Source organism: Balaenoptera ricei, chromosome 16 (assembly GCF_028023285.1).
Source record: "Balaenoptera ricei isolate mBalRic1 chromosome 16, mBalRic1.hap2, whole genome shotgun sequence".
Lineage (NCBI taxonomy): Eukaryota > Metazoa > Chordata > Mammalia > Artiodactyla > Balaenopteridae > Balaenoptera > Balaenoptera ricei.
This window is the reverse complement of record NC_082654.1, coordinates 28,723,294-28,737,760: the sequence shown is the minus strand read 5'-3', so window position 1 is coordinate 28,737,760 and position 14,467 is coordinate 28,723,294. Positions and strand designations below refer to the sequence as shown.

Below are 14,467 nucleotides of genomic sequence, written 5' to 3'. Positions count from 1 at the left end.
CAAGCAATCAACAAATATGAAAAGACCATAGATGAGAGTTGTTTTTGGGTATACAGCATAATAGAACCTCTCACTCATATCACTGGATATTTACTGAGAACCTGGTACATGCCCTGCTTTGTACACAATGCCGGCATAGGGACGGTGTGGTGGTAGGGTAGACAACTGTTAATAAAAGTAGTAAAAACAATCCTAGCATTGAAAAGACAATCTGCACAGAGAGGCATGAGTGGGAGATGAGAAACAATTAGAGAATATATAATAGTAAAAATGATTAAATGACAAACTGTGAAGTACAGACCATTCAGAGAAAAGGAGAGTTGAATACGTGCCAGTGTAGGTGAGGAGATACACAGAGATAGATATCAGTATGGGCAGAAGCATCTGTCAAAGCACAAAAATGCATAATGGGCTTGATGGCATAAGGAGCAGTGACAAGCTGGTCCTAAGTGAAGTAAAGGGTAAGAGAAACGAAACAAGCACTTGGATGGGGTGGACCTGAATTAAGAAAGCCCCCAAAAGCCAAGCAGATCAGTTTAGACTTGACTTGGTAGGCAAGAGAGAACTGTTAAGTCTCTTGGACAGGAGAATAAAAAAGCATTTTCAGAAGATGAGACAGGCAGTTCATGTTGCATGGACTGTAGGATGGAAAGGAAATATAGAGGCATGAAAGCCAGGTAGGAACCTTCCTCACCAAACCAAATCTAGTATGATTAGACCTAAATGAATGAGGTGAAATGGTACCAATATGAGAAAGGGGAAAATCCAAAAGATGCTACAAAGGAATAATCAACAAGACCATTTCAAAGTAAAACTGAGAACGCTTACTAAAGAAATAAAAATGCATCCACTCTAAGGATATCATCTTCTTTTTCATATAAACATCAGGAAAAGATTATTAAAATATATTTATGCCCATTTTCCAAATAAGTTTGTTAACTTCAATGCAAGTCTTATGAAGTAGACCCCATTCAAACTAACCTTCAAATTCAGAATGTGATCCATTAATACAAAACATCTTGGCTGCTTCAAAGTAAGATCAATAGGTCCTCCTCTCTGCTGAGGATCCCAGTTCAGCATCAACTGTAGCCAGTTTTCCATGGGTTCTACTATTAAACTAGAAAACATACAAAAATGGGATAAAACTCATTACGTTCCAATTTTCCTTTAGCTTTGTAAAAAAAAAAGAAAAGGTAGTTTTACAGGTTGTCCATTTCCTTTGTCATTATTTGAATCATTTTATATCTTACTTTCAAATAATTCATGAAATGACACATGACAAGCTTTTCTTCCATAAAAAACAACCCCAAACGCACATATGCAAGTTACCGGCAACTCCAACAGGTGAATCCAGTTCCATTCCCTAAGGAACCCATTCACCATAGTATCCCAAGAGTGTTCTTAGCACCTAAGCCAACCAGTTGAATGGCAGTTCTTGTTTCCACTAGACCTGTGCTGTCCATATGGTTGCCACTAGTCACAAGTGGCTATTTGCATTTACACTTAAGTTAATTAAAATTAAATAAATTTCAAATTCAGTTCTTCAGTCATACCACCCACCTTTCAAGTGTTCAGATACTCATGTGGCCGGCACAGATATAAAACATTTCCATCATCACAGAAAGTTCCACTGGATAATGCTGCTTGAAACAGACAACAACTCTACTGTTCTTTTACAACCCTGAAGAAGCTGAGGCAAACTTCCTCAACTAAAATATACATACCTACAAAGGCTATTTGGTTGAGGTAAATGGCTACTAAACCGAACTTCTCCTGTCATCTCTTCGCATGCAAATATACACTTTGGATCCTTCTTCTTAATCTTCTCATGCCTATAAAAACAAAAGCTACCTCAGTTGACAACCTGATTCTCACAAACACTAAGAATTTCTGCCTTTTAATTTTATTCAATTATGTGTTAAAAAGCAATTATACCATTTAAAGAAAGGCTGGGGGGGAAGCGGGCAACTGAAAATTTCCATTCCCATTAATCATAACAAAGTTCTCTTCCATTGCTTACCAGGTAAATGGCTGCAGATGATGCAAAAAAGGCCTATACCCAGCAATACACTCAAACACCATGGTCCCAAAGCTCCAATAATCAACGGTGGCTGTGTAAGGCTTATTCTCAAAGAGCTCTGGGGCCTTAAAAAGAAAAAAATGCTTTAAACATCAACACTATAAGAGAAAAGCTACATGAGTTCTGAACTATTATATTCACAACCTTCAGAAATAAGAATGAGAATCCTGTACAATTAAATTCAAAGAAACAATACATGTCTTACCAGATACTGCAATGTTCCCACAAAAGATGTACACAGACTTCCTTGATCAACATCTTTGGCATATCCTAAATCAATTATTTTATGCATAATCTGCAAAATAGTAAGTATTAAATGGTTGAGAAATTTGAAAAGGAAAGGCAATGATGTCTTTATAAGGCTCTGGAGAGGGTGGTGGTGAAGAGCATGGGCTCTGAAATAACACAAACATGTTTCAAGCCTGAGCTCCATCATTTAAATAGCCATGTGATCTTGATCAAGTTACTTAACTTTTCTCAGTTTCCTATGTAATGGTATTACTAACAATCCCTACTTCACAGAATTGCTATTAGGAATCAATGAAATAGTGAAAATAATTTAACAGTGTCTGACATATGGTAAAAACTAAATATAGGCTGGCTATTAATTTTTATTTTGGTATATTCAGAATAAGCTTGATCCATTAAAACTGGAAGGCAAAGGCAACTTCCAAACTTGTAAGAAGCATCATACCATTTTAGAGTGGATCAATGTGAGTAAACACCTATCTAACTTCAAGAATATCCTGAAGTCTCAGGATACAAAAAAAAACCCCAAATAGTTGGTGCAAAGCATACACAAAGGGCTTCTAAGAGAAGATGCATCATCAAGGTTTCATCACCTCCAACCGATCATTATCTTCACTACCTAAGGCCACACAATCCAATTCAAGGTTGAGATTCTTGGCTTTATGTCTTTATTGGAATGGAATTTGGGCACCAGAAGCAAGAAAACTGCTCAAATTACTTTGATAAAAATATACGTTCCAGGAATCAATTCACAATTTCTGGTTCTTCTCAAGATGACTCTTTTAGGAATCTGAGGAATCAAGGTTTTGAATTTTAATTAAATATAGAACTTAGGACTTTTGGGGAGGAGAGAGAGTTTTGTTTTGTTTTGCTTTTCTTAAATAAGAAACATACTTTAAACATATTTTTTTCTTAAAGCAGACAGAGGATGTGTGTGTTTTTTGGATGTGCTTTGTAAGGATTAACAAATTACTCACTGCCTACCTCTGCTAGATACTGTGCTGGAAAAAAGAAATGAACAAGGTGTAGTTCCTTCTCTAATGGAGCTAACTGTATTAGCAGAGGAGACAAACAACTAAACACAAAACCACACTTCAGTGTAGTGAGGGCTGGGATGAAGTATAGAATGCTATGGAGGGCACCAAACCTCAAAGACTAAACTACATCATGGAGACTCTATTCGATTGGCATGAACATTTCTTCAGGTTTTACCTACCTTTCCACCAACATCCTGAAGAACTATGTTTTCAGGTTTTAGATCACGATGTATAATTTTGTTTTCATGCAAATATCGTATCCCAGATCCTAAATAAAGTTTAAAATGTATTTTGAGGTAATAAACAACACTGAATTAAAAAAAATTCATCTCACATTTTGTACAGATCTGCTCCGATGCTCGAATTTATATGGACCATCATAACTACATGATTAATGATTTAATAGAAGCTCAGATTTTCTCCACAGAAAATCCAGTAACAAATACTGCAGAATTATAACATGTACTCATTTAACTTATGAAAATTAATATTAAAAAGAAATGGAACAAGCAATTGAGAAAATCCCTGTATTTATCATTGGAGCCTTTCCTTCCAACCTAGATCACCCTCTTCAACTAGACTTTTGCCTCCATGACCTAAGAAAAGAAGCAAAATCAAAATATACAGAGAAGCATAGTCTGGGCTTTTGAACTTCCTCCAAGGGCCTATGTCCTGGTTATTTTAGGAATTCTGCAGGAGTAATTATGATTAAAAAGCGACTTCACCCTAAAAGAACCTGGGCCCATGAGATGCAATGTCACTGGTAAATAAAGTTACTATGTTAATCAGGGAGGGAGCAGGAGTACAACTCAATAAGGTCATTTCACACCATTTTTTTTTCTGGCAATTGGAAGATCTATTAGTCAAATGGACACCTAGCCAAACACAAAAAATAAAAAACAAAATATCCTAATTTTAACTTAGCATCAACTGCTAATAGTTAAATTTTTCTAATAATTTCTTATAGATAAAAAATTTCTTATAAAGTTTCTTATAGTTAAAAACCTATGCTTTGTACAGTACATCAACAATTCTCCTAATTCCCAAGTAGTATATAGAATCTTTTATAGACCAAAGGGGCATTAAATTATGATGGCATTTTCATATTGATTACATACCTATATCACTCAGTAAAGAAAGTATCTGGCTTTCTTTAAGTCCACAGCAATTTTCTGGTTTGTTGAGTAGCTAAAGAAAAAAAAAGTCTAAAAATGTATATTGCCAATATTGCTGGGCAGTAATACCGATACATTAATCATTAATCATTATACTCTGAGAAAATACTCAAATAAGAAAATAAGTCATGATTAAGAAAATATAAGGAGGAAAATTACCAAATCCATACTGAGGACATGTAAGTTTCATGACAAGGTTTATACAAGTAAAAATAAAGGGAGAAAGTTTTTGAAATAGAAGTTGAAAAATCTCACAGATAAATACGTAAAGATAGCCATATGGTAGGTTTAAAATGAGATCGGAGAGAAAGATTTGCAACAGAGAAAACAACTTATTAATAAACACTTTAAACATTGATACTGTGGACTAAAACCATCAATACAGTCCCATACTGAAAACTGCACCACCAATAACAAAAAATGCATGTTCTAAATCAGGGGTCAGCAAACATTCCCCGCAAAGGGCCAGAAAGCAAGTACTTTAGGCTTTGCAGGCCATATAATCTGTCACAATTACTCAACTCTGCTGCTATAACAAGAAACCAGCCACAAAAGCAGATCACAGGCCATACACTCCAGACTCTTACTCTACTGTATTGAGTGGGATTTGAACACTGCTAAAGTTCGTGATTTACTATCTCATCATCTCAAAACATCCACACTACCTTCCGGAGATCTCCTCCAGAACAATATTCCATTGCTAGAAGAGGCACATCATTAATCAAAAAATTCAATTCCTCAGGAACGTCACAGGCCTTTACAACATTGGCGTGGTTCAACCTAACAAGGGGAAAACATTATAATAAAAAATTTGTTTCCAATGAAAAGGGACTGAGTTTGAAATGGTAGTTAATTGGGGGGCAGTGAGGCGAAGAAAGGCTGACATTATTTATAATATTCTAATCTCTCATTTGTATAATTAAAAATTAATACTTGTTAAAAAGAAAATCTAGATAAAAATACTATCACAATTACTACTATTACATTTTTATATGCCAAGTAGTAAGCACTTTACATACATTAACTCATTTACTTATCACAATAATCCTACTATAGGTAGATTTATTAAGAGTTTCATCACACAGGAGAAAACTGAAGCACAAATTGGTTAAGTAACATAAGATCACACAACGAGTAAGTGGTCAAGTAAGGATTCAAATCTGGCAGTCTGGCTCCAAAGCCCATATCATACTACCGCTCCCATAATCACTTACAGTGTCACCCAGCTGTAATCACTATTAAAATTTTGGCATATTTCCTCCCAGTTTTTAATTTGTGCACAAATACATTTTTTTCAATAAATATCGAATCACATTATGTATTATTTCCTAACATCTTTTTTTAAACTTAGCAATATATCATCCCATCATCATCATCATCATCATCATCATCATCATCATCATCATTATCATGCAGTGGATCTCAAAACTGGAATAGATTCCCAGGGCCTAGGGACCTTAAGAAACAGAATTTCCATGTGTAGGGCCTGAGGATTTATATTGTTGACAAGCTTTCCTAGTGATTCTGCCACACAGCCAAGTTTGAGAACCATTATAGTGCATCAAGAACACTGAAGTCAGAAAGTACTTATTTCAAATCCAGACTCTTATTACCTACCAGTTGTATGACTCTATAAGCTTCAACTTCCTGCTCTATAACATAGAGATAATGCCTAAACTCAGGGTTGTTGTGACAACTAGAAGAATTATTTGCAAGCACATATTAGCACACTACCTGTGGAGGTTTTAAAATATGTCTACTTCTCCCTTCAAAAGTTTAATTCTCTTTCCCTTGAGTAGAGGCTGTATTTAATGACTAATTTCTAACAAATAGAAATTATTTGTAGGACTTCCCTGGTGGCGCAGTGGTTAAGAATCCGCCTGCCAATGCAGGGGACACAGGTTTGATTCCTGGTCCGGGAAGATCCTACATTCTGCAGAGCAACTAAGCCCGTGCGCCACAACTACTGAGCCTGCACTCTAGAGCTCACATGCCACAACTACTGAAGCCCGCGCGCCCAGAGCCCGCGCTCCGCAACAAGAGAAGCCACTTCAATGAGAAGCCTGCGCACCGCAACGAAGGGTAGCCCCTGCTCGCTGCAACTAGAGAGAGCCCGCGTGCAGCAAGAAAGACCCAATGCGGCCAAAAATAAATAATAAAATAAAATAAATACATTTATTAAAAAAAAATTATTTGTAAAGGATGGAGTGTTACCTCTGAGGAAAGATCATAAAGATATGTCAGCTTTCAGCTTGCTCTCTCTCAGATCACTGACTTTGGGGAAAGCTAGTTGACATGTCAGGAAGACATTCAAACTTCCCTATGGACAGGCCCATATGGTGAGGAACCGATGCCTCTAACGAACAGACACTAAATAAGCGTGGAAGTGGATACTCCAGCCCCACTCAAGCCTCTGGATGACTGTAGCTCCAGTCAACATTTTGAGATGTTTCAGGAGGGATCTCCTGAGTCAAAACCACCCACCTAAGTCATTCCCAAATTCCTAAACCACAGAAGCTGTGAGATACCAAGTTTGTTGTTTTAAGCCACTAACTTTGAAGATAATTTTTTACAAAGCAATAGATACACTGTTTAACAAAGTAGGTGAGAGTAAAGAAATGAGAGTAGTGATTGTTATTTAACTATAAAGTGTAATAGATGAGCACTGCCCAAGATCTAGAAGAAACAGATTCTGCTCTCAGAAAGCTGAGTCTGATAATACCTAGCTGACTTTTTAAACTAAACCTACTTAAGCATGATGTGATATTATTACTTGAAATAGAACACATATATTTAATGAGGAAGAAAAATATGTTCGCCAAAAGATCCTAAGAAGAATAGATTCCTAGCCTCCTTCCCTATGATGACATCTGGATGGGCTGCAAAACTGGGGAAACTTAAGTCATCAAGTACACTTACTTCTTCATGATCTGGATTTCATGGCACCACCGTTCTCTGTTTTTGGTGCTTAGCTCCAGGCGACAAGACTTAATTGCTATTTTGAGATCAAGTTCCTGCCAAAGTAGAAAATCAACAGAAAATTATAAATTAGGTTCTTGTGCAGATTTACTTGCTAAGAAAGAAATGCCAACCCGGGGAAACAAAACTCTTTAGTTTTACTAATTAAACATATTTATCCACAGTTCTCTTGAGCCAATGCTTTTGCCAGGTACACCATGAGACTATTAAACTAATGCTTTAAAACTGACCTTCAAACACACCAAAGCACACAAGCAAAAAGTCACTGAAGCTGATCCTATAACAGATCTCTTCAGAACACTGTCTCACATATACTGCTAGAATAATACAAAGGCCCTGTCTCCCTAGTAAACTCCTTTTTGAATTTAGTCAAGACAGCTAACAAGGGCCCCAGGCTCCAGCATAACTAGAATGAGGAGAATAATTCAGGGTTCCCAGGCTCAACAGCAAGAAATAGTTTTAAGATGACCAAACCTAATACAAAAAAACTCCAAAATTAGTTCCTAACCTTTGCATTTCAAATGACATTAAAAAAAATCTTAACAATGGGGCTTCCCTGGTGGCGCAGTGGTTGAGAATCTGCCTGCCAATGCAGGGGACACGGGTTTGAGCCCTGGTCTGGGAAGATCCCACATGCCGCGGAGCAACTGGGCCCGTGAGCCACAATTACTGAGCCTGCGCGTCTGGAGCCTGCGCTCTGCAACAAGAGAGGCCGCGATAGTGAGAGGCCCGCGCACCGTGATGAAGAGTGGCCCCCGCTTGCCACAACTAGAGAAAGCCCTCGCACAGGAACTAAGACCCAACACAGCCAAAAATTAAAAAAATTTAAAAAAAAAAATCTTAACAATGATTGTATATTTACATATCTATAAAATGAACCTAACAGCTCTTGCCTCTATGACTAGTAATTTAGCCAATTCTAACTGAAATTAAACCCAACCTGATGCACATTACAGGAAGTAGCCAGACCTCATCACATTCTGGCAACAGTAATAATGCAGCCCAGGAACAGGAAGCAAGACAGCTTGTATGGGGTGGTCTGAAATGGGGGATAGCTAAAGATAAGACAGCTGATGTATAGAGAGTAAGAACCTAGGACAGACTACAATCCAACCTAACCACTGTCCTCCCTCCCTTCAACCTTTCTTTTGTTTTGTGTAGGTACCCAGTTGCTGCTAGGTCCCATGTAAGCTTTTACTACCAGGGAGTCAATCTAACCATGAACAACATTAAGTCCTAAATTATCATATGAATAAGGCAGGAAGCTATCTATTTCGAAAAGATCCCATCCTATAGGATCCTTCAACTTCTCAGCTTATATTTCACCTACTCTGTGAAGGCCTTCTTCACTCTACCTTTTCACAAAGAATGTTCTGTGGAAAGTTTATGGATGTCCAGCAAAACAAAAAAAGAAGAGTTCTGTGTTAAAAAAAAAAAGAAGGTAATATTCGGGAGATGGATGGTGATGATGGCTGCACAAAATGTGAATGTACTTAATGCCACAGAACTGTACACTTAAAAATGGTTAAAATGGCAAATGTTATGCCATTTTAACAACTAAAAAAATTGGAAAATACTAAGTTAAATTAGTTTCTTTACTATAGGACTTCACAGAGCTTTTAATATGCTAATGTGGGTTATGACTCTCCAAATGAAGAAATATTATATGCAGCATTTATACAATGTATTGATCACTGTGTCCTTTTTTCAAAGCATTTCACAAGGTTAGTTTTTCCAAACACGTTTTGAGATGTGCCACCCTATTATTCCCTAGGAAGAGTTCTTTGGTTATTTTGCCATGCTTCCACATCACTTTACAAGTACCTTCATTATATAGGGTACCAAATTGTACTTAAAGTGTCTACTTCTCCCACTAGGCTTGAAATTTCCTTGAGGGCAGAAAATACTGTTTTTGTTGATTCTGGTACCATCAGCACCCAGCACAGTAATCAGCTAAATAAACCATCTCACATCCTTTTCCCTTTCTCGTGATTTAAGAAGCACAGGTGAAATATTGAGATGTGGCTTCCACCAAAACACAAGGATCTTGAAAGCTGTAAACTCAAAGCTGTAAGTGAAAAAGTAATTATGCTGTTTTCAAGTCTTATGACAGAGTATTTCTTCTTTTCTCACTACAGGCTCAGTTGTCAAACATCCCAGTTCTGGGGAAGGGCCACTGTGGACATCTGGAAAGTTCCTGAGAGATTTCTAAGATTCTAGAGGAACCCAAATCTCTTCCATTTAAAAAGTGATGAATTCCATAGAGACAGAAAGTAGAATGGTGGTTGCCAGAGGTTGGGGGGAGGAGGAAATGGGGGCAGGGGGTGGTGTTATTATTGTTTAAAGGGTACAAAGTTTCAATTTGGGAAGATGAAAAAGTTCTGGAAATGGATGGTGATGACTGTTGCACAACAATGTAAACGTACAATGCTACGGAACTGTACACTTAAAAATGGTTAAAATGGGGCTTCCCTGGTGGCGCAGTGGTTGAGAATCTGCCTGCTAATGCAGGGGACACGAGTTTGAGCCCTGGTCTGGGAGGATCCCACATGCCGCGGAGCGGCTGGGCCCCTGAGCCACAGCTGCTGAGCCTGCACGTCTGGAGCCTGTGCCCCGCAACGGGAGGGGCCGCGATGGTGAAAGGCCCACGCATCGCGATGAAGAGCGGTCCCCGCACCGCGATGAAGAGTGGCCCCCGCTTGCCGCAACTGGAGAAAGCCCTCGCACGAACCGAAGACCCAGCACAGCCAAAAATAAATAAATAAATAAAAATAAAAGTAGCTATAAAATGTAAAAAAAAAAAAAAAAAGGTTAAAATGGTAAATTTTATGTTATACATACTTTACCACAATTTTTTTTAAAAATTGATGTATTCATCCATCCCCAGCCAGGGACCAAGCAAAGCAGTCACATAAGCATGCTAGCATGCATACTTCTTTTTCTTATGACCAGACTGATGGGGAGCTTTAGATAACAAGACCACAGTCAATATTCTGCTGGAAGTATTTGGCTCCCTCTCTTTACTCTTTGAGTGCCTTATGTCTGATGGTGAAAATTATTAAATTTACTACTTGTCTGGCTGTGAAAGTACTTAATGCCTTAGTCCTTCACCTTCCTTTCTCCCTGTCTCCAAGATTCCCTCCTATGCTCTATCTAGAAACCTGCTTCACAAAATGTCCTCAGTTATATCAGTGACATTTGTCATTGCAACTGCCACACAAACAAGCCTATTCCTCCCAGGTAGATTCCCATCTACCCTATATGGTGGGCTCTCTACTCACACCCATATTTCTTAGGACAGCAAATCAGGCTTTCTCCTCTTCAATCCACTTCTTAATTCATAGGGCAATGCAAGCATTTTAGTAATACCTTAACTGTTCATCTTGTCCCATCTGTTTCTCCACACAGATTTATCTTTTACAAAAAATCTTTGAGAACACCACTTTCACCTTGACATTTCTGTTTTTAATGTCAGTTAATGATGATGAAGATGATGACAATAGCAACAACACAGCAGCAGCAGGAGCTAACATCTGAGGGCTTACCATGGGCCAGGTACTCTATTTAGCTTTAGACACATCATTACCTTATTTAACTCTCAAACAGACCCATGATGTATATACATTATTATAACCATTTCATACATGACAAAACAAAAGCTATACTGCAGGGATTATTATTCCAGGGTCTATAAACCTAACAGGTCTGTGAATGTCCTTCAAAAGAGCATGGACCCCCTCAAACGGCCATGCATAAAGTTGTGTGGGTATGCATCTGTGCATGGGGAAAGGGTTCATAACTTTTATTGGTGTATCAAAAGACTGGCTCAAACATTATTGTTAGCTGCTGCTACAATGGTTAAACATTTTCAGTTAAATCAAAGCACAATTCCCAAGTCTGATGCTGGCTGTCTTCCACCTGCTAGAGCACCTCACCCTCAATCTATCTCCTTCCCTTGTGAAGCCATGATCATTTTCACCAGCTGATCCTCATACTGTTCCTTACCTAGAACGCGTCCCCAATTCCGAAGCCTACACAATGCGTCCAAAAGCTTAACTGTGGACCCACCATGACACCGTCCTTATCTACTCCAGGCACTACAGACATCACATGGCCTCCAAGCACACACATGAACACACATTCCAACAGGCAGGCCCATCTTCTCCCCCACTTATGCTCATAACACACACTCTGATGTGCGTCTGCCTTACACACCCTGACTCTACATTCAGAGGGACACATACGAACCGTCACGCTCAGTAAACACTTTGTCACGTCTTGACAGTCATAACAAAAGTTCCCCATAACAGCTCTACCTCACACACACTGACCAGGACCTCAACTACAACCTCGGACTCAGACACCAGGCTCACAAACACAACTTGTGCGCTCTCTCTCTTACACACACACACGCTCACTGGCCCACAATACTGCCCAAGGTCTCACCACCAATCTCTCACATACAGTCACTGTGTTCCACAGGCGCCCTGACAAACACCCACCGCCGCTCCCTCGCGCGCCCCGCCTCACCCGATGTTGGTACAGGCAAACATTCCCAAAGCCGCCGGTGCCCAGCCGCTCCCGCATCTCCCAGGGCCCGCCCGCGCCCGGCCGCAGCCCCGGGGGCCGCTCCATGGGGCGGGAGGGCTAGCGGCCTCACGTTCCGCCACTGTTCCGAGGCCGGTTCCGGGCTGCCGAGGCTCGCGGGTCTCTCTTCTCGCGAGAGGATGTGTCACTTCCGGTAACTGCGGCAGGAAAAACCCCGCCCCAACTTCTCCCGGGGACCGCAGGAGACCAGCCGGGGAAATGGTGGGGAGAGGAGGCGAGCATTTTCAATGCATTCTAAGTGCCCTGGGAATTTTCGTGGCTGAGAGAACCCATATGTGTTTTTCCAGTCTTCAAAAATATAAGATCCCTCCAAACCCTTCATTCCCTTTAAATCAGTTTCCAAACCAGTCTTTCCCGTATTCGTCTTTTCTAAACGTCACGTCGTCTCCACCCCTGTCTACACTTCACCTTTCTTCAGACCTCTGCCATCTATCCTCCAGCTTCACCACCCTCTGAGCTGGCACTGGCAAAGGCCACCAAGGATTTGAATATTGCGAAATCCGTAGAACTAGAAAGAATTCTGCGCTAACAGGCCCACTGATGCATTAGGCTTCATAGTTGTTTTTCTTCTCTTAAATGATTAATCATCTTCCATTGACAGTCAGGTCAGCTCTTCTTTTGCTTGACTTCCTATACACCTGTTCCAGGATCTCCCCTATAACCCCAAACAACTCAAGGATGTGACGCTGTTCTGGAGTAAAGAATGCTCCTCCTGACTTCGGGAGCTTTTCCCTAAACGCCCTCACTGAGCTTGCTGTCAGGCATACCCCCAGTTGTGGGTTTGCCAGCGCGGTAGTTCCTCATTGTGGGGATTGTTTCCCATGAGCAATGCAGGGCTGCAGGGGCAAGCTTCCGAATGCTATTGGTGCAACAAGAAGTGCTTCTGAGTGGCAGATTGCCTTAGAATAGGGGAACCAGCTCCCCGTTTTCACTTTGAGTTGGTTGTATGCTTCACGGAACTTGGGGATCTCATCAATCACTCCAAGCTATAACATCAGCATGGAATTAAATTCTCTAAAGAAATGTGTCAGCTCTGTTAAATGTGGTCATTTGAACCTCGTTTGAGATTATGTGCACTTGAACCATGATTTGTGCAGCCCGGCCTATGAACTACATAGAATTCCAGCTAACACTTTGTGACACATGATTGTGCCACAACAGATGTAGCATGTTGAGACTTCTCAAGGTGAATACAGCATGTGCACCTCCGCAGTGCTGCTGGCTGCTTTGGAAGCATTGAATGGGCTTTGGCAGAGCAAATGTCTGTTGTCACCAGAATCCCTGAATATTGCAACGAGAATGTTGATCACTGTATGATACAAAACAAGTTGTGTTGTAGTTGTTCATCAGTAACCTGAGTGTGGTATCAGAGATTCTGGTTTCCTATATGTGCTTGCTAGCCATGGAGCTGGAGCATCAGACTTGGAGGTGGCAAATGTTACCTCCAAAAACATGTCCCTTAGAGCTGGGCAGACTGCACAGATGATTGTGGCAGCTTGTTCTAATAGTATGAAGCCCTCACTTGCTAGGTGTACAGCATCTAGCTCTGAAGTGTATCTGATTTCCACAGGTGGGGCCAAAATCCCATAATTCTCACTTGGAAGAGCTGCGAAGGGATGCTGAGGACCTGAAGACCCTGAAGCGGCCATCTTCGCAGGAACTGGGTTGTTTCCCATAGTTCACTTTTTGAGGTTTTTCTGAATTAAAAAAAAATCCTGCCTGGTTAACTTCAGGCTCCATAATCTTCAAGTTTGCCAGTTTGTTTTCTTCATGTAAAAAATGGAGGTAATAATACCTACCTCATAGATATTTTTTGAGGATTAAGTAAAACAGTGTCTGGGCCATAAGTGCCCAGTATATAGGAGCAATTATTTTTCTTTTGGCTTCTAAGATCTGGCATTCTCCTGTGATCACTCTCTCTCTCTCTCTCTCTCTCTCTCTGCTCTTTCTCCATGTACTTACTGGATCACTCTATTTCCGAGCACTCCTTAAATATTGATATTTCTCAGGTAGTCACCTTCAGCTTAGGACTGTATTCACCCTATTTCCATCCATTCTCATAATTTCACCTATGGCCTATACCCTGATGAGCCCCAAAACCCTATCACCAATCCAGATCTCCATGAATTTGTAACTATCAAACAGCAACTAAAACTCAGTATCTAAAGGAGAACTCGTCTTCTTTTTAAAAATCTGCCCCTCCTCTTCCCAATTAGACTGTAAATTCTGGACAACAGGGATCATGTTGGGACATGGCTATACTCCTGGAGCCTGAAAAATGCCTGGCACATAGGAGTTAAGTATTTGCTGAAGGACCGAATGAGCTCTTCTATATCAGT

At 40.1% G+C, this 14,467-nt stretch overlaps 1 protein-coding gene across 3 annotated transcripts in view; it reads right to left on the bottom strand.

The window, feature by feature from the left end:
• The window catches only part of CHUK (component of inhibitor of nuclear factor kappa B kinase complex), a 34,331-nt gene extending 22,106 nt beyond the window's left edge, over window positions 1–12,225 (bottom strand). For 2 of the 3 annotated variants that reach the window (XM_059899588.1, XM_059899590.1), the window contains exons 1-9: window positions 12,051–12,225; window positions 7,461–7,555; window positions 5,207–5,321; window positions 4,485–4,554; window positions 3,546–3,634; window positions 2,286–2,375; window positions 2,021–2,145; window positions 1,725–1,832; window positions 982–1,117 (exon numbers count right to left, since the gene is read on the bottom strand). In XM_059899588.1, the coding sequence (XP_059755571.1) occupies window positions 982–1,117; window positions 1,725–1,832; window positions 2,021–2,145; window positions 2,286–2,375; window positions 3,546–3,634; window positions 4,485–4,554; window positions 5,207–5,321; window positions 7,461–7,555; window positions 12,051–12,155 (933 nt within the window). In that variant the 5' untranslated portion in view covers window positions 12,156–12,225. The remainder of the gene's footprint in view (window positions 1–981; window positions 1,118–1,724; window positions 1,833–2,020; window positions 2,146–2,285; window positions 2,376–3,545; window positions 3,635–4,484; window positions 4,555–5,206; window positions 5,322–7,460; window positions 7,556–12,050) is intronic. The other variant, XM_059899589.1, reaches the window with a different exon arrangement.
• Between the last annotated feature and the right edge of the window lie 2,242 nt (window positions 12,226–14,467).